A 21306-nucleotide genomic window follows, 5' to 3' on the forward strand; every position below is an offset into this window, starting at 1 on the left:
AATATTAGGTGCTGCCTTAGGTTTCTTTAGCCTCTAGTTTACCGCAATTCATCATGGTTTCTCATGTCGTACTTTCTAATGCCACATTATAGAAAGGATGTGGAGGCTTTGGAGAGGGTTCAGAGCAGGTTTACAGAATGATTCATAGATTAGGGGGTATCAGCTACAGGGAGAGGTTCGACAAACTTGGATTCTTTTCTCTGGATTGCTGGAGGTTGCGGGGTAAGCTAAATTATATACATTTATGAGAGGCATAGGCTGGACAGTCAGAGCCTTTTTACTCTGGATCTAAATTTCAAATATCCCGTACTAGAGGACATGGCTTTAAAGTAATGGGGGCAATGTTTAAAGGAGATGTGTGGAGCAAGTTTTTTTACACAGGGAGTGGAGACACCTGGAAAATGCTTCCACAGTGGTGGTGGTGGAAGCAGATACAATATTGACGTTTAAGAGGCTTTTGGATAGGGAATGGAGGGATATGGATTATGTGCAGGCAGATGAGAGTTGGTCTTAACATTAGCTTGGCACAGACAATGTGGGCCGAAGGGCCTGTTCCTCTGCTGTACTGTTCTATGTTTTATGTCATTATCTAGCAGGACTGCTCAAATAATAGGATCAGGATTAGCCCACCTGAACCCAGAAGCCTGCCCCTTCTTTCAAAATGATCATGGCTGATTTTAATTCTTCTTCTGTACCAGTTTCCCATTGTCCTCAATTCCCTCCAGCCTCAATCCACCAATCTTTCAGAAATCCATCCACCTCCACCTTAAGTTCTTCTGGAGCTAGGCAGAAATCTAAAAGTCAGAAGCAAGATACGTAACTTTGTGTCAAGGAAAGGAATGGGAGACATCTGCACAGAATCACTGTGCAGGCTAAGAGGTCATTCGGTCCACCATGCCTCTGCCAATTATTTGAAAGAGTCATCCAAATCGGCCTGTTTTCCCCAAACAAGTTCTGCTAAACTTTCTGTTTCCTTTTAACTCTTACCCCCTGATGTCACTGATGTGGAGGTCACATTCAGAAGCAAAAATGACTTCATCCACAAGAACAGTTCACCAAGGTTTTCAAATGCTCCAAAGGCTCCTCACCACCATTGTGCAAAAGACCGATTGAATTATTTTACTGGATGCAAGTACCAATTCATTCCCCTCCCCCGCAGCCAGAAAATATGTTCAGAAACCATGAGAAGCCACATGGCCAAGGTGCGGGAAAGGATTTCAAAAAATTAAATGTAATCCACTCTTGGGAAACAACGGAAAAGTGCTCCACAGGAAATAAAAACTTGTCCAAAGTTGCAGCATTAGATTTTGTAAAGAAGATACAGCTGCGGCTTTTTCCACCTGTGCTGCCCCTCAAGTATTGTAGAATACTGCACTGCATCAAAATTGCCTTCCCGTCCGGAAAGCATGGCATGTATAAACACTGCAGTGAATTTAACATTTATTTTCCCTTTGGTATTGGGAAATGGTAATTTTAGAGCCCTGGGAAATTTGCACTAAATTTCTGAGGAAATGCGGAAAAAAATATAGAGTATTGGGTTTTGCAGGAACCCCGTACTAGGCGTTGTTCCATTATCCCCAGTAAAAAAAAAAGCTAGCCTCTCTATGGGTCTGATTAGCACAACCTCTAAACTAAATCCTTGCATTTATCTTTTTACCCGAAGGAAAATACAAAATAAATCAAATGATACACAGATATTTAAGGTGCAAATGTCAAGCAAACAAATGGACTCGGAGCAAAATTGTAAATTTAATTTTTCCCGTTGCAATATTGGATTTGGTAACGTTTGGTAAATGTGTGGGGAGGAACTGCAGATGCTGATTTAAACTGAAGACGGAGGCAAAACGCTGGATTTACTCAGCCGGTCAGGCAGCATCTCTTGAGAAAAGGAATAGGTGACGTTTCGGGTCGAGACCCTTCTTCTGACACTTGGAAAAAACGCTTTGTAAAGTCCACATGCCGAAGTCATTAAAGATTTGGTAAACACAATCTGCAAAAGGAACTAAGTTGTCCATTATGAACAGGAGTGAATTAATAAACACCCTACAGACCTGAAGGACATCTCCAAGATCGGCAGTGCTGATGTCCGGATCTTCAGTGGTGTTGAAAGGCACTGGGTTGATTCTAACAAGCGTCAGGGCACGAGGTTCGGCATATCGCCACATCATCATCCCTGGATGCTCATCAGTCTCATTGTAAAACACCACTTCAAAAACATTTGGCAGCTTTTGTGCATCTATAAATAGAGAATTGTGACATAGATATCTTAAGAGTCTCAAGAAAATCCTTATCACAAGCTATTTGTATTGGTTTATCGTTGTCACGTGTACTAAGTTACAGTGAGCAACGTTTTGCCTACTATCCAAGCAAATCATACCATACATGAGAACATCAGGTAGTACAATAGAGAGATTAAACAGAGAGCAGAATAGTGTTACAGCAGAGACATAAGGAACTTTGGACTTTACTTTAAACTTTAGAGATACAACGTGGAAATAGGCCCTTCGGCCCACGGTGTCCGTGCCGACCAGCGACCACCCCGTATTCTTGCACTATCCCACACAAACTAGGGACAATTTACAATTTACAGCAGCCAATTAATCTACAAACATGGATGTCTTTGAAATGTGGGAGGAAACCGGAGTACCCTTGAGTATTCTAGAAAGGCGCTATATAAAAAGGCGCTATATAAATCCCATCCATTATTATTATTATTACCCGGAGATAACCCACACGGTCACAGGGAGAACATACAAACTCTGGTGTCAGGATCAAACCCGGGTCTATGGCATTGTAAGGCAACAACGCTACTGCTGTGCTACTGCGCCACCTTGTCTAAGTATCTTATTTGTCATACTTGTTCTTGCCTCTATCACTTCTCTAGGCAGTTGGTTCCATATATACCCCACCCTCTGTGTGAAAAACTTTCCCCTTGGGTTAATTGGTGATTGCAAATAACTCCCAGTGGAAATGATTGGTGGGAGTATTGATGTGAAGGGTAATAAGGGTAGTGGTGGTAATAAGTAAATGTGAGAGAATAGGTCGTGTGGAAATGTTTGAATGAATAGGAGAAATAGAATTATTCTGAGAACATGCATAGACCTGATGGGTCAATTGCTCTCCTCAACCACAAAGACAGATACAAAGTTGTAACTGTACACCACCTTTCACAATGTCAGAATATCCTAATATAACCAGTTAATACTCCTTCATTCAAAGGGTGGTGGGTATATGGAATGATATATCAGAGGAGATAGTTGAGGCAGATACTATAACAGCATTTAAAAGACACTTGGAACATGGAAAATAATGGTTCAGAGGGATATAGGCCAAACACGGGCAAATGGAACCACCTTAGATGGAGCATCGTGGTTATCATTCATGAGTTGGGCTGAAGGGCCTGTTTCCATGCTGTATGACTCTCTGACTATGTGTATTCACTGTTATGGCAGCCAATTTGTGCACAGTAAGTTCTCATGACCAACAATGTGATAACTGCCAGTAATCTATATAACATATTGATTGAAGGGCATTAGTTTGGCACCAAGGATATTTCTTCTAAATTGTGCTGTTATTTTTAATAAGCAGGCAGGGCCTCTGCTTATTGGCACTCATTCCAATAAATAAATGTCCACAGGATACTTGAGGGTTGCAGATATGCAAAGTGGATCAGAGAAACTCTACTTGTTGAAATACGGTGGGTCGAGGGGGCTGTTTCCATGCTGTATCTCTAAACTAAAGTAAGCTCCTTGGTTTTGCTGACATTGAGAGCAAGATTGTTGTTCTGGCACCATTCAATCAAATTTTCAACCTCTTCCCTGTGCCCATTGTCACTTATCCAACAATAGTGGGATCATTGGCAGATTTAAAAATGACATTGGAGCTTTGTCTGGCTACAAAATCATGGGTATAGAGTAGAGCAGGAAACTTAGTGCACAGCCTTGAGGTGTTCCTGTGTGGGTGGTTATCGAGGAAGAGGTGTTGTTGCCAATTTGTACTGATTGTGGTCTGCCGATGAAGAAGTCAAGGATTGAATTCCATATGGATAAGCAGAGATCCAATTCTCTGATTTGATGATAAGTTTGAAAGGGATAATGGAGTTGAACGTCAAGCTGTAGTCATGAACAATAGCCTGATGTATGTGCTTTTTGTACAAGTGGTCCAGTGCAGAGTGGAGAGCCAGTGAGATTGCATTCCCTATTGGTCTTTTGCGTCCGTAGATGAATTATAATTCATCCAGGTTCTTACTAAGGCAGTTGATATGCATGATAACCAGTTATTAAGACATGTCACCTCACTTTTCTTGGGGCTGTGTATATTGGGGCATATTACATGCTGTGAATTATGGATTTCTTTTCCAAGCAGGTAGGGGTCTCAGCCCTTAGTAATTGGAGGTTGGCCAATGTACCCTGGCCCTAGAAAAATAAGGTTGACAAGGGCTGCAGGCTGATAACAAAGGGGAAGAAGCTGTTCCTCATTCTGATGGTACGAGCTTTCAAACGTTTGTATCTTCTGCCAGACAGGAGAGGGGAGAAGTGGGAATGACCAGGGTATATGTGGTCCTTGGTTATGTTGTCTGCTCTCCTGAGGTAGCACAAAGTGGAAAAGGAGTTGATATTTGGAAGGCTACCTTCTGCAATGGACTAGGCATCCACAACTCTCTGCAATATCTTGTGATCTTGGCCAGCGCCTCTGCCAAACCAATTTGTGATGCGGACACAAAGTGCTGGAGTAACTCAGTGGGTGAGGCAGCATGTCTGGAGAATGTCTCCAGAGATGCTGCCTGACCCATTGATTTACACCAGTATTTTCGGTATAAGCCAGTATCTGCACTTCCTTCCTACACAATTTGTCATGCATCCCGGTCAGATGCTTTCCATGATGCATCTGTCGAAATTGGAAAGAATCATTGGAGAAAAACACAAAGTACTGGAGGAACTCAGTGAGCCTGGCAAAATCTGTGGAGAAAATGAACAGGCGATGTTTCAGGTCAAGACACTTCTTCAGATTGCTCAGTCTATAGAAAAGTCCAGACCTGAAACTTTGCCCGTCCATTTTCTGCACAGATGTTGCCTGACCCCCTTGAGTTCTTCCAGTGCTTTGTATTTTGCTTAAGGTTAAAACATCTGCGGTTCCTTGTGTATCTAAGACATGTCGAATATCCTTAGTCTTTTGAGGAAGTTGGTGTCTTTGTTTGGCCACAATGTCTGAGTTACGGGATGAGATTCCCAGAAAGCTGATGCTGGGAACATTTAATCAGCTTCATTCTAAAGGCGGCTGTTGTGAAGATTTGTCTTCTAGTCCATCAAGATATCCTGTGCTGTCGTGGACAATGAGTTGAGGCAAATTTTGAAATAATCTTCACATCCCAGCAATGGGTTCTTGCCATAGCACAAAGTTGATACTTGGCTTCAATAAACTTCCAAATAATTAAGTCTATAACAGTTCATTCTTGAGCCAATGGAGTTTGCCACCCCTATCACAATTAACTGTCTGTTTACTTTCAATTTGATTTTAAACAGTCCTCTTTAACGTTATTCTTTGCCAAATTTAGTGTTTTAAATCACGCATGATGTATACTTTGTCATGTTCTTTTGGTCAGGGATTTCGAGACTGATCCATATAAATCACTCTGTGATATATAGGTTTAAAGATATGATGGCTTACTGAAAACTGGTTAACAAAATGAACAGCTGAAACAACTTTAGGGGTAACAGGGTTCAAAGAGAAGATGCATTAACAAAATATTTGCTTATGTGTCAGAACTAGGGCAAGATAAAGAGTACCACATTCCAATTATTCCCTTTTCAACAACATTAAAGATTTTATCTATTGAACATCCAAGCATGATGACCAAAAGCAATCATGTTACTTGGACAATCTTCATTTCTCCAACCTATCATTATCCTCTCCACAACTTAAAACACACTCACTTTCTCACATATCCAGTACTTTGGTCATTGAATTTTCCAATTCTGTAGAGGGTCACAGTCATAGAGTTATACAGCATGGAAACAGGCCCTTCGGCCCAACTTTCCCATGCCGACCACTGCCCATTTACACTAGTCTCACCTGCCTGCTTTTGGCCCATATCCCTCTAAACCTATCCTATGCATGTACCTGTCTCGATGTTACTTAAAGGTTGCAATTGTTTACCCAAGCTATTCCAATCATGATTTTGTACACCTCGAAAGGATAACTCCTCATCCTCCTGCTCTCCAAGGAATAAAGCTCGAGCCTGCTCAACCACTCCCTATTACTCAATCCCTCGAGTCCTGGCAACATCCTGGTAAATCTTCTCTGAGCTTGACAACATCTTTCCTATAACTTGATGACCAAAACTGAACACAATACTAAATGTGGCATAAGTGCAACATGACCTCCCAACTTCTGTACTCAATACTCTAACTGATGAAGGTCAATGTGCGGGGTTAATTACAATTTCTCTCTCCATAAACACTGTCTGACCTAGTGAGTACCCCTAGAATTTCCTGTTCTTTATCTGTGACATTGACTCAAATTCATGACATTGGGGAAATTTAAATTCAGCTAAGCTGAGGTGAGCATAAAATATCAACCTTTTGTTTCAGTGGGTGCTCATTGACTTTCTGCTCTTGATAAGTTCTCTTCTGTTCTTGGCTCCCAAGAGTCGAGTCAAGGGTCAAGACCATTTCATTGTCATTTGTACCGAAAACGGAACCTGAAGTCGACTAGTACACGACAATCATTGCACTTTTGTACTTATCTATGATTGTTTTGTTTTTAGTTTAGAGATACAGCGTGGAAACAGGCCCTTCGGCCCACCAAGTCCGTGCTGACCAGCGTTCACCCCAGACACTAGCACTACTCTACATACTAGAAACAATCTTTACCGAAACCAATTAACCTACAAACATGCGCACCTTTGGAGTGTGGGAGGAAACCAGTGCATTCGGAGAAACCCCACGCAGTCGCAGGGAGAACGTACAAACTCCGTACAGACAGTGCCCATAGTCAGGATCAAACCCAAATCTCTGCCACTGTAAGGCAGCATCTCTACCGTTGCACCACCGTGCCACTCTGATTGTGCTTATCTATAGTATGATTTTACTGGTTTGCAAAACAAACGAGTTCCACTGTACCTTGGTACGTAGGCACATGTGACAATAAAGAATCATCATCATCTTACTTGTAGCAGCATAAAAGTAGTAGACACAGTAGTAGCAGTAACAGCAGTAAACACGGTACTCAAAGATAACAAAATAAATACAAATATTTCAATGAATTAAAAACAACATTAGTGCAAAATAAAAGCCTGAGCTATCTAGTGCAAGCAAGAAGGGAGCCACCCACTCTCAGCTGGGTGAGTCTTTCATCGCTTGGGATACATATGGTCTGACAAAGAAATCATGCACGGTGTCATTCCTGACTGACTTCTGGATGTCCTCCTCTTTTCCTACCCACCATCTGGCCTGTAAGTCACAGGTTTTTGTTGTAACCCTGACGATCGTTTTTTTTTATCCCGAGAGATGTGCTAATTTTTCCATTCCAATGATGATTTGAAGTGTGATTAATTTGTTTCTCGGACTGCTGGTTGTTCTCATTAAACCATTCTTTTTTTTTCTCGCAAAAGGAGCCAAAACTCACTTATTATGCTGAACAGCACAGTTGATCTCGTATCTTTTGTTCTGATGTAGGGTTTCAACTATCCCTCTGCCTCTATAGATGCTCTCTGACATTGAGTTTCTCCGGTTTCCTCCCATATCTCAAAGATGCAGATTAATTTGCCTCTGTAAATTGCCTCTAGTCGGGAGTGGATGAGGAGAAAATGGGATAACACTGACCCGTTGAGTTCCTCAGCATAAAGATACTTCCTCAGCTTAAAAATATTTCAAGATCTACGGTAAGATCCTGAAAATTGTGCATCCTCTTGTGAACAACCTGCCTCACAGCAGGTCTGTGCACCAATGATGAAATTCACCTCAAACCTGTCAGTGGATAGTGAGAAAGAGAGAGAGTGAGATAGAGATTTAGAGATAGACAGAGAGAGAAACAGGCAGACAGAGCAGAGAGATAGAGAGAGAGAGAGGGAGAGAGATGGACAGACAGCCAGACAGACAGAAAGAAAGAGGGTGAGATTGACAGAGAGAGAGAGAGAGAGAAAGAAAGCAGGGAAAGAGAAGAGATAATGAGAAAGATACAAAGAGTCTGGAAGGGGAAATAGATAAGATAGATGAGCGACTGAACAAGGTTTCTGGAGAGGAAATCTGATGTTTTTCACTTTGGAAGGAAGAATGAAAATACAAATTATTATTTTAATGGAATGAAACACGTGAATTGTGAGGTGCAAAGAAATATTGGGGTCATTAATTAATGGGGGCAGTCTTTGAATACCCTTAAGATGGAGACAGATAGATATTTGGACTATAAGGGAGTCAAGGTATGGGAAGAGAGCACAAAATTGATGGTGTGGCCAGAAATGAATTTGCCATGTTCTTCTTGAGTGGAGCAATAGGAGCAAGGGACCAACAGGCTCACTCCTGCCTTTTACGTTCTAATATTTATTAAGACTGTGTTGCAGGAATGGATGTTTTTAAACAAGCTCCCTGAAAAACAGTTCTTGTATGTTAGGATAAAGATCATATTGGATTGTTATGCTGGGGTGAATGAACAGACTTTGAGTCTTTTACCCATGGGTAGAGGAACTAAGGACCAGAGGACATAGATTTAAGGTGAGATGGGAAAGATTTAATAGGAACCCGAGGAGCAATTTTTTCATTCAGAAGCTGCTGAGTATATGGAACGAGCTGCCGGAGGAAGTAATTTAGGCAGGTACAATAACAATGTTTAAAAGGGGCTTGGACAGGTACATGGATAGTAAGGATTTAGAGGGATATGGACCAAATGCGAGCAAATGAGACTAGTTTAGATGGAGCATGTTAGATTGCAGGACCTGTTTTTAGGCTGTATGATATAATCCCATTCTGTCACTCTGATGCCGAGTTTCTAGGCATGCTTTTTTATCATTAACTTTCATGTTTAAACTGTTTATCAGACAAAAACAATAATTCCTACTAGTTTCACTGTCCTCCTGACTCATTCTACTGTTTGTATGCCTCATTGTCACCTTTCCCTCATCCAACAATGAACCATTCATTGTACATTGTACATACATCCTTGATCAACATCTGCTTTGATCTGTTCTCTGGACCCTTCCATATCTTGTTTTCCTCTCTCCTGACTCTCAGTATGAAGAAGGGTCTTGGCCCGAAACGTCACCCATTCCATCTCTCCAGAGATGCTGCCTGTCCCGCTGAGTTACTGCAGCCTTTTGTGTCTCTCTTTGGTGTAAACAAGCATCTACAGTTCCTTCCAACAAAACAATTCCCTTGATTTGCAACAGAAGATAAATAATTCTGTGCCGTGCATTTTGTTGCATGGGATACAACTTGTTTGCTTATTAATATTGCAGAGACATTTATGTTGCAGATGTTCTTCTGTGTTATCTGCTGGAGATAATATTTCCTGTGTCCTACAGAATCTTACAGATGTTTGTCCTTTCCATGAAAGAGATTATCTCAGAACTTAATTTATCCACATTGCTGTTCTTTGGCTGAAGAGACCAGCCAGATGTGTCTTAAGGTTCACTTGGATGAAAGAAGCAAACCTCAAGTTTCAGCAAAGCTGTTATTCCAGTGTATAAACAGACCTTGTCCCAGAGCCTGTCATCTATGTCCACACTTGGACATTTTCTTAGAAATAGTCAGTTATCAATGATTAATATTAAACTCTTTGTTTATGGTGCGAATCCAAAAGATTTTGGTTAATTATTTGAAATAAAGCTAAAAGCACGATTTCTACGGTTAATGCGTGCTCAGTTCAATGTTCTCCATGTAATATCAATTTCCATTGACACACGTTGGATATGATACAGAGGCAACACTTGCAACCATACGAGCAGACTGCTAGATATAAACCATTTGCCATAGGGGCTGTGGGGGGTAATTAAATAAAAGTGGAAATCAAGATTCAAGGCTGGTTTTATTTGGCAAGAGCATGATAGGTTACAGAACCAACATATACACTGGGTTAAGCTTGGGATACAGTGCTGCCACAATTCTAACTGCCTGGCAAAGCAGAGTCAATGTGCTTGATTTAATCCAATACCCATGAGTATAGGCCAGCAAGGAATCCAATTACTCCCACTCTCCTGTTCTTTCACTGAAGATCTGCAAGTGTATAGCCAATGTGGAAAAATCTACTGGTATTTTGATACACTTGGACAGGTTGGGAGAATCACTTGGACAGCTTGGGAGAGTGGGCAAAGAAGTGGCAGATGGAATACCGTGTAGCAAAGTGTATGGTCATGCATTTTGGTACAGCGTAGTAGGAATAAAGGCGTAGACTATTTTCTAATGGGCAGTGGATTCAGAAAACGAAGGTGCAAAAGGGTTTGGGAGTGCTGGTGCAGGGTTCCCAAAAGCATAATTTGCAAGTTGAATCGGTAGTAAGGAAGGGAAATGCAATGTGAGCATTAATTTCGAGAGGACTAGCATATAAAAGCACTCATGGAAGCTAGTCCCCTTCCAATACATGAATGTCAACAGGATGCTTAAGGGCTACAGAAATGCAAAGCGAATCAGAGAAACTCCATTTGGCTCAAAGCCCACTTCGTTTTCTAGTTTTAAAACTGCATCCATGTCCCTCTTTAAGGTTAGACAAGGAATTGCAAATGTAAGAATCTTGCATAGAACACAAAGTGCTGGAGTAACTTTGTGATCTCAGTGGAACAGGCAGCATCTCTGGAGGACATGGATAGTCATGGAGTCTTACAGCGTGGAAACAGGCCCTTCAGCCCAACCTGCCCACACCGGCCAACATTTCCCATCTAAGCTTGCCCCACCTGCCTGCATTTGCACCATATCCCTCTAGACCTGTCCTATTCATGTACCTGTCTAAATGTCTCTTAAATGTTGCGATAGTAACTGCCTCCTCTGGCAGCTCGTTTCCATACACCTACCACCCCTTGCATGAAAAAGACACCCTTCAGATTCTTATTAAATCATTCCCCCTCACCTTAAACCTATGTCCTGATAGGTGAGGGTTCGGGTCGAGTCCCTTCTTCAGATTGGTCTCCAGAGATGCTGCCTGACCCGCTGACTTACAGCAGCATGATATGTTCCCTCATTAAGTTAATGGAACAACATGTGTTTGATGATGGTTTACTCCAGCATTATGTATCTATTTTTGACTGGTTGCATCACGGTCTGGTTTGGCAGCTCGATCGCCCCGGACGGAAGGCCATTACAATAAGTGGTGGACACCATCACGGGTACTGACTTCCTCACCATTTAAGTGATCTTTTGGAGGCGCTGCCTCAAATAGGCAGCCACACCACCTTGATTGGGCTCTCATTTCTCTGCTACATTGGGAAGAAGGCACTCAAGTCAGATAAAACTGTTGGTTCAAGAATTGCTTCTTCCCAACAACCATCAGGCTCTTGAATATGCACAACGAGGAGCCAAGACACCGGCCCACAAAGTCGGCCTCGAATGTCGGCTCGGGGGAACGGATCTGCCGGCTCCAGTCAGTCCCGACTTCCACAGCCTCAGCCGCTGGAGGCAAATTTGATCCGCCGATCGGCCATGGAAGTCTCGATGAGGTCGAGATCGGACACCTCACCCGTCCTAGGCACCACATTTTCGGGGGGGATTTCAAGCACGCTCTTGTGATTTTGTCCGGATTAAAGGAGAGGCCGGACAACCAGTTGCTGGAATAGAGAGATAAGAGAGAGAGAGGGAGAGGGAGAGGGAGAGGGAGAGGGAGAGGGAGAGGGAGAGGGAGAGGGAGAGGGAGAGGGAGAGGGAGAGGGAGAGGGTGGGGAGAGTGTGGGGAGAGTGTGGGGAGAGTGGGGGAGAGGGAGATGGGATGGAGGGAAGTGGGTGAGAGGGATAGGGATAGTGATATTGACGTTTCTCTTTAGAGGCCCTTTATTTCTTCTGATCTTTTCTTATATTTTTTCGCTTTTTTTTTTTTTTTGGGGTGAGGAGAACAGACAGCAGACAGACAGAGACATAGACAGAGGATGAGTAGTGGGGGTTGGGTCTGTGGGGAGTGAGAGAGAGGGTGGATTGTGTCAAAAGCCAAGCCTGACAGGTTAGAAATAGTGAATGGAGGATGAAGCTGAGTTTCCAGAATCATTTTTAGTTCAAATGAAAAGTCATCAATCTGAAAGTCATCAATCTTTGTTCCTTCTCCCCTAGCACTCCTGGGCTCCTTTTGGTATCTCTATCTTTACTGGTTGGATATTTGATTTTCCGCCAGTGTGATAGGCTGCTCATGCTGGAAAGAAGCAGGTTGTCAAGTGGGTGCTGGGCGCACCATTTCACATCTGCTCTTCTGAAGTTCAGGGAAAAGGATGACACCACGGAGGAAAGAACGAGCAAGCAATATTGGCAGGTTTTCTGAAAAGGAGGGGAAGTGGTTTAATGTCAGGATTTGGGTTGGCAGGAAGTCAAATTATGAAACAGTGCAAAATGATTTTCATGACAACCAGGCAAATTTCTGATCATTAACCACTTTGCTAACAAATGGAGTGAGCATCAGCATCCAAGTTGCTTAGCAGCTGTGGTGACATGATATAGCCGGCAAAGATACCCGCTTACTAAGACGACGGCTGTGATCTGTTCAAACAGTCTGAAAGATCACTTACGAGGCACAGCACATCATGATGAATCACCAAAGAAAAGTTCAGAGGGAGTATTTGCTCATGAATTTCTCTTCGTGGCTTTTCGATAGCACCTGCAGCTCATGAGATGTTGAAAATAATCGCTGGTTGTTTGGAAGTTCCAGATCACTCTTGGATTCGTTTTTTCATGACATTATTATCCACTCTGTACTGCAGATGTACATTCCAGTAAAAGCTTGTTTCAAAGTGGCAGCACGGAGTGACATTTAACATTGCATGCCTATTAGATGGCAGCTTCAAATAGGTGCACAAAACTATGAGAGAAATAGATCTGGTAGATGCACAGAGTGCCCAGAGTTGGGGAATCGAGAACCAGAGGACGGTTTAAGGAGAGAGGGGAGGAAATTTTATAGGAACCTGTGGGGTACATTGTTCACACAAAGGGTGGTGGGTGTATGGAACGAGTTGCCGGAGGAGGTAGTTGAGGCATGAACTATTGCAAATTTTAAGAAACATTTAGATATGGTACATGGATAGGACAGGTTCAGAAGGATATGGACCAAATTCAGGCAGGTGGGACTAGTGTAGACAGGATATATTAGCTGGTGTGGGCAAGTTGGGCCAAAGGGCCTGTTTCCACATTGTAAGACTCCATGACTCTAACAGAGTGTAGAAACAAAGAACTACAGACACTGGTTTAGAAACATAAAAAAATAGGTGCAGGAGGAGGCCAGTCAGCCCTTCGAGCCAGCACCGCCATTCATTGTGATCATGGCTGATCGTCCCCAATCAATAACCCGTGCCTGCCTTCTCCACATATCCCTTGATTCCACTAGCCCCTAGAGCTCTATCTAACTCTCTCTTAAATCCATCCTGTGATTTGACCTCCACTGCCCTCTGTGGCAGGGAATTCCACAAATTCACAACTCTCTGGGTGAAAAAGTTTTTTCTCACCTCAGTCTTAAATGGCCACCCCTTTATTCTAAGACTTACCAAGGAAAGACACAAAACGCTGCAGTACTCAGATGGTTAGGATAACATGGATAGGTGACATTTCAGGTCAGTACCCATCCCGATCTAAAGAAGGATCCCGACACAATACAGCACCTTTCCATGTTCTCTAGGGATGCTTCATGACCCGCTGAGTCACTCCAGCACGTTGTGTCTTTTCAAGGTTTACAACAGAGATTTACAACCTGTGTAAGTAAGATCATGCTCTGATTGAAATGAAAATGCATAAATATTTTATCAAACAATTAAAAAATTATATTAACTCATCAAAAACACTATTTGACTGGAAAAGAGGGCGATCTGGGAAAATTGCAATATACTCAGATTCAGATTCAGATTCAACTTTAATTGTCATTGTCAGTGTACAGTACAGAGACAACGAAATGCAGTTAGCATCTCCCTGGAAGAGCGACATAGAATATGATTTCAATAAATAAATCTATTTACATGCATACAGTCATAGACTTATTTTTCCTGTGGGAGGAGTGTCCGGGGGAGGGGGGGGGGGTTGATTGGCAGTCACCGAGGTACATTGTTGAGTAGTGTGACAGCCACAGGGAAGAAGCTGTTCCTGGACCTGCTGGTCCGGCAACGGAGAGACCTGTAGCGCCTCCCGGATGGTAGGAGGGTAAACAGTCCATGGTTGGGGTGAGAGCAGTCCTTGGCGATGCTGAGCGCCCTCCACAGACAACGCTTGCTTTGGACAGACTCAATGGAGGGGAGTGAGGAACCGGTGATGCGTTGGGCAATTTTCACCACCCTCTGCAGTGCTTTCCGGTCGGAGACAGAGCAGTTGCCATACCATACTGTGATACAGTTGGTAACGATGCTCTCGATGGTGCAGCGGTAGAAGTTCACCAGGATCTGAGGAGACAGATGGACCTTCTTCAGTCTCCTCAGGAAGAAGAGACGCTGGTGAGCCTTCTTGACCAGAGTTGAGGTATTGTGGGTCCAAGAGAGGTCATCGGAGATGTTGACCCCCAGGAACCTGAAGCTGGAAACACGTTCCACCTCCGTCCCGTTGATGTGGATGGGGGTGTGCGTGCCGCCCCTAGACTTCCTGAAGTCTACAATGAGCTCCTTGGTCTTCTTGGAGTTAAGAGCCAGGTTGTTGTCAGCGCACCATGTTGCTGGGAGCTGGACCTCCTCCCTATAGGCCAACTCATTGTTGTTGCTGATGAGGCCAATCACCGTTGTATCATCTGCATACTTGATGATGGTGTTAGTACCATGTACAGGTGTGCAGTCGTAGGTGCAGAGGGAGTAGAGGAGGGGGCTCAGCACACAGCCCTGTGGAACGCCGGTGTTCAGGGTGAGGGTTGAAGAGGTGTGCTTGTCTAACCTAACAGACTGGGGTCTGTTGGTTAGAAAGTCCAGTATCCAGTTGCAGAGGGAGGGGTCGATGCCCAGGTTACCGAGTTTGGTGATATGTTTAGAGGGTATAATGGTGTTGAATGCTGAGCTGTAATCGATGAACAGCATTCTTACGTAAGTGTCTCTGTTGTCGAGGTGGGAGAGGGCGGAGTGAATTGCCGTTGAGATGGCATCCTCCGTACTCCTATTCTTGCGGTAGGCAAACTGATAGGGATCCAATGTGGGGGGTAGGCAGCCTTTGAGGTGTGCCAGGACCAGCCTCTCGAAGCACTTGGTGATGATGGGGGTAAGTGCAACTGGGCGGAAGTCGTTGAGGCTTGCCGCAGTGGAGTGTTTTGGCACCGGCACGATGGAGGTGGTTTTAAGGCACGTGGGGACAACTGCTTGGGCAAGTGACAGGTTGAAGATGTCAGTCCAGACGTCTGTCAGCTGTGCAGCACAGGCCCTGAGGACGCGCCCGGGGATGCCGTACTGAAGCTGTAATTTGACCTTAAGCAACCATTGCTAAATCTTTACGACTATGTTATATTTTCAACACTGTATGTTGAATTTAGAATCAAGAATTTATACACCCACTTGACCGGCAGAACACGTCCATACCAACCAAGATGCCCCATCTGAACAAGCCCCATTTTCCCGCATTTGGTCCATATCTCTATCCATATTGGTCCATATCTCCAGCCCTTTCCTATCCATGTCTTTTAAATGTTGTCCAAATATCACTTGGAGGATATTGATCCAAAATATAAGCATTTGTTCTTGACCCAATAACTTAGGAATTCCTCATTTTATTTGGGTTTTCTGGATGGAGTCATAAAACTCCACTCACAAGCTACTGAGTCCATCTTTTTCCCTTGGCAACCTTGCAAAAATGTACCAAACTGCTCCTAGCCTTGGTCATACGTGAGCCTGTGATGAGTTTTGGACCTCACTCTGTGCCAAGGCATTCTTAGTTTAGTTTATTTTAGAGATACAGCATGGAAACAGGCGTTTAGGCCCACTAAGTTCACACTGACTATCAATCACCTATCAATCATCAATGCTAGTTCTATGTTATCTCACTTTCTCATCCATTCCCTACATACTAGGAGCATTTTTTTCAGAGGCCAATTAACCTAAATATCCGTATGCCGTTAAGGTATGGGAGGAAACTGGAGCACGCGGAGAAAACCCACGAGGTCACAGAACGTGCAAACTCATACAGATAGCACCTAAGGTCTGGATTAAAACCAACTCTCTGGCTTTGTGAGGTAGCAGCTCTAGCAGCTGTGCCACGGTGCTGCCCTTAATTGCGACCCCTGCTTTGCAAATAAAAGAAAGACCAATAAAATAAAGTAATTGATAACTCACTGAGACTGGTACTCAATTGAAAATGAAAAAACATATTAAGAGTCACAGAGCTCGCAGTGGCACATCCCACACCCCAAAGATATGCAGGCTTGTAGATTAATTGGCTTCTGTAAATTGCCCCTAATGGGTCGAATATGAAACTGGGATAACAATAGACACGGGGATAGCCTAGAACAAATGCGACTCGGTGGGCCGAAGGGCCTGTTTCCAAGCTGTATCATAAAACTAAAACTAAAGTGGAGTTAGGCACCACATTAGCTGTAATTTAACAAAGTGATAGAACAGGCTTGAAGAACTGAATGGCCTTATCCACCCCGTTGCAGAACTATTACTGTAAGTGTGCAAGTGGCAGTGTTTGTTTGTAAATCTGTAGCTATCAACTCCACAACCTTACAACAGAGAGTTTGTACAGTGAGAATCGTATATAAATATGACAGTGTTCATTCCACGCACCTGCATCTTGAATGTACTGAAACTGTCCCGTTCTCAAATCATCAGAACTTTGTTCGGTCTTGGAAGTTTGTTGCCTGCCCACGGAGAACGATGGTTGCCGTGTGTGGTCTGGCGTCTGTGATTTGGCTTCTTGCCTGAGGTAGCCTTGAAGTAGTTCATGTAGCATATTCAAGCAGTTCAAATGCTCTTGGCCCCAGAATATCTAAATAGACACCAAAAAGAGTAGCACTGCTACTGATAACATGCCAGGGGACAATATACTAAACATCATAGACATAATTAAAGAAACACAAATCCCCCACAAATCTCTATTGCAGAGAATTGTGGACGCAGCCCAAGCCATCACACAGAACAACCTCTCCCCTAGTCGAAGATTGTTCCCGATGTTGGGGAAGTCCAGGACAAGGGGTCACAGTTTAAGGATAAAGGGGAAATCCTTTAGGACCGTGATGAGAAAAACATTTTTCACACAGAGAGTTGTGAATCTCTGGAATTCTCTGCCACAGAAGGTAGTTGAGGCCAGTTCATTGGCTATATTTAAGAGGGAGTTAGATATGGCCCTTGTGGCTAAAGGGATCAGGGGGTATGGAGAGAGGGCAGGTACAGGATACTGAGTTGGATGATCAGCCATGATCATATTGAATGGTGGTGCAGGCTCGAAGGGCCGAATGGCCTACTACTGCACCTATTTTCTATGTTTCTATGTTTCTTCCATTGACTCCATTTACACCTCACGCTGCCTCGGCAAGGACAGCAGCATAATTAAGGATGAATCGCACTCCCTCTTCTCCCCTCTCCCATCAGGCAAAAGTTATAGAAGTATGAACACCTTCAGATTCTAACTGAACCATCCTACCAACAACTTGAGATCAGTCCAAAGTTACTATTTACATTATTGGTTACCCTCGGACTATCTTTAATCAGACTTTACTGGACTTCATCTTGCACTCAACTTTATTCCCTTTATCATGTATCTGTACACTGTGGATGGTTCAATTGTAATCATGTACAGTCTTTCCGCTGGCTGGTTAGCACGCAACAAAAGCTTTCCACTGTACATGTGACAATAACCTAAACTAAACTAAATTGATGAATCAGTCTGGCTGAACTATTTTTCTGACTTTGAACAAAAGTTTCATAGGGATTACTGGTGTATTGAGCATTGAAATATTGTGGGTAGACACAAAATGCTGGAGTAACTCAGCGGGACAGGCAGCATCTCTGGAGAGAAGGAATTGGTAACGTTTTGGGTCGAGACGCATCAGAAGAAGGGTCTCGACCCGAAATGTCACCCATTCCTTCTCTCCAGAGATGCTGCCTGTCCCGCTGAGTTACTTCAGCATTTTGTGTCTACGTTCGAATTAAACCAGCATCTGCAGTTCTTTCCTACACATTGAAGTATATTGTATGCAGTAAACCATCTCCTCTCCTTCGCATTTACCTAGCTTTATCCCCACCCATACCTTTCATTGCATACCCCTTGTTCCCGTCATTCAGTTCCTTTCCTTTTTTCCATCTGCTCATCACCAACCCCTCCCTACTTCCAGCTCCCCTATTTTTCTTTGTTCCTCCCACACCTCCACCTTTCTTGTCTGCCCACCATCCCTCCTTGTTTTTACATTTCAGTCCCTATTTTCCTTTATCAGATCACACTATTTTCACCCCTTTGTCTGCGCCACATCACTTCCAACCTTAGTTACCATCACCACCATTTTCTCTCCCACTTGACTCATCTGCCAAGCATTTCACTGTACCTCTGTACACAAGACAAAAATAAACCTAAACCTACTGTTCCAACTGGGTCCCCTCATCCGCAATGTTCCCATCTGCCCACTCCACCTTCTTTATTTGGTTTCATGATCCATCTTCTGTTCCTATCAGATTCCATTACTTGTGGCCCTTTGTTGCCTCTACCTATAACCTCCCAGACCCTGTCGCTATTTCCATCCTTCCCTGCCCCACCTGATTCCATTTGCCAATTATAGCGTCATGCAGCGTGGAAACAGGCCCTTCGTCCCAACTTGCTCATGCCAATCAACATGTCTCATTTACACTAGTCCCACCTGCCTGTGTTTGGCCCATATCTCTCTAAACCTGTCCTCTCCATGTAGCTCTCTAAATATTTCTTAAACATTGAAATAGTACCTGCCTCAACACTACTCTTATACTCAATACTCTGACTGATGAAGGCCAAAGTGCTGAAAGTATTTTTAACCACTCTATCTACCTGCGACAACACTTTCAAGGAAATATGTACCTGCACTCCAAGATCCCTCTGCTCTACACTTCCCACAGCCCTACCATTCACTGTGTAGGTCCTGCCCATGTTGGACTTCCCAAAATGCAACATCTCACATTTCTCTGTATTAAATCCCATCAACCATTCTGTAGCCCACCTGCCCAAACAATCAAGACCCTGCTGCATTTTTTTACAACCATCTTCTCTAACCCATCCACATCTGGATCCACAATATGAAAACTAAACTTAAACCCTGCTGGATTTGGGTGGCCTTGAAAGTCTAGATCACCAGCGCCAGCACTTTCATTGCCAAAGCCTCAACATAAATTGCAAAGGTCCCTGCACGAACTTGTGTTCTCATCTTGAGGCCAACATCTTGTGTGGTCAAGTCCTGATTGCTCAGTGTCATCTGGGGTGGAGCACCGTGTGATAATGCTTGATTCAAGCCGAGCCAAACAATTGCTGTGCACTCAACTCAATGGGGAAAGGAGAGGGAGAGGCCAAAAGAAATACTCAGACATGCTCAAGACAAACAATAACAGGGTGGGATACAGCAAGGCTATCTGGTGAAGACTTCTCCTAAGAAAAGGAGTAACTTCTTTTGAGAAAAAAAAATCGTCTTTCCCACTTGAAGAAGAACACAAGAATAGGACGGCACAGTGGCGCAGCTAGACACAAAAAGCTGAGGTAACTCAGCGGGTCAGGCAGCATCTCTGGAGAAAAGGAATAGGACAAACACATCCCGAATAGCAGGAGACTAAACTCGCCTTCTTACACCATCAGATTTAACCAGCAACCCTGGAGATTTTCTGCTAATGCAGGCAACCTTTAAAAATGTCATCATGGTTCATAAGTTATAGGGGCAGAATTAGGCCATTAAGTTCACTCCACCATTCAATCATGACTAATCTATCTCTCCCTCTCAACCCTATTCTCATGTCTTCTCCCCATAACCCCTGACACCCGTACTAATCAAGAATCTGTCAATCTCTGCCTTACAAATATCCATTGATGGCCTCCACAGCCGTCTGCGGCAATGAATTCCACAAATTCACCACCTGCTGACAAAAACAATTCCTCCTTGTCTCCTTTCTAAAGGTACATCCTTTTATTCTGTGGCTATGGCCTCTGGTCCTAGACACTCCCACTAGTAGAAACATTCGGTGAGTTTCAATGTGGTCCCCTATGGTTGTAAGGTGGGAAGTTGGTTAGGGACCTTAAACACAGCAAGCTCCAACTACAAAGCTGTGAGATTGATCAGGGAATGTTTTTTTCAATATATTCATTTTGCAGGATCAGAGTGTCTCTGGCTAGACCTGTATTTATTACCCACTATTCTGGTTGTCAGTATTGTTAGAATGGGAGGCTTATGATTTAGACCCAGCACAATGAAGAAATGGTGATACAGTTGTAAGTGATCTGAAATAAGCAATTGGAGGTGTTACATGAGTGTGAAGCCTTAGCTCCTCTCGGCAGTAGAGGTTAAGGCTTGTTCCTGCACTGTACTGTTCTATGTTCTACGTACAGCCAAAACGTATAGTCTTTGCTGTATCCATTTGTTCCAGCTGCTTTTTGGCATCGTGGAACAAACTGAATTGGATGAAGATCAGCTTTTGGATATCCTCTGGTGAGGATCCCACGAAATTAGTGAGATTCATCAGTCTAGCTGAATCTATTTTCATGAAGTTGGCTGACAGTAAACATTGGTGTGGTCACAAGCATGTAGTTCTTTGAAATAGTGTCCTAGGATTTGGTACTTTCCTCTCAGTGAGCAACAGGGTTTCTGTTTAATGTCTCATAGTGAAACTTAACAATGGACCACACAGTATTTTCCCAGCGTAATAACCTAATTTTCTTTGCTCAAGGCTGTGAAACTATAACCTTCGGACTTGGACCAGTGGTTTACCGACTGTGAACAGCTAACTTAAAGGGCAATCAGAAGGACTTCAGTTTAGTTTAGTTTAGTTTCGAGATCCAGTGTAGAATCAGGCCCTTCGGCACACCGAGTCCCTCCAACCAGCGTCCCCCGCACACTAACACTATCCTACACACACTAGGGACAATTTACAATTTTACCAGGCCAATTAATCTACAAATTCTGAAGCGATATTCTTCCATAATTTATGTCTTTCTTCAATTCTAGTCAAGTTAGAGATGCCAAGGATCGTGTAAAAACAGGGATTCTGTGTTCGCTGTGTGATCTCCATTGCAG

General features: G+C 43.4%; 1 protein-coding gene across 6 annotated transcripts in view; it reads right to left on the reverse strand.

Moving 5' to 3' along the window:
* Window positions 1-21306, reverse strand: part of vps13b (vacuolar protein sorting 13 homolog B) — an 806769-nt gene that overhangs the window by 98392 nt on the left and 687071 nt on the right. For all 6 annotated transcript variants that reach the window (XM_033019455.1, XM_033019454.1, XM_033019453.1 and 3 more), the window contains exons 38-39: window positions 16856-17057; window positions 2052-2236 (exon numbers count right to left, since the gene is read on the reverse strand). In XM_033019455.1, the coding sequence (XP_032875346.1) occupies window positions 2052-2236; window positions 16856-17057 (387 nt within the window). The remainder of the gene's footprint in view (window positions 1-2051; window positions 2237-16855; window positions 17058-21306) is intronic.

Source organism: Amblyraja radiata, chromosome 4, assembly GCF_010909765.2.
Source record: "Amblyraja radiata isolate CabotCenter1 chromosome 4, sAmbRad1.1.pri, whole genome shotgun sequence".
NCBI classification, from domain to species: domain Eukaryota; kingdom Metazoa; phylum Chordata; class Chondrichthyes; order Rajiformes; family Rajidae; genus Amblyraja; species Amblyraja radiata.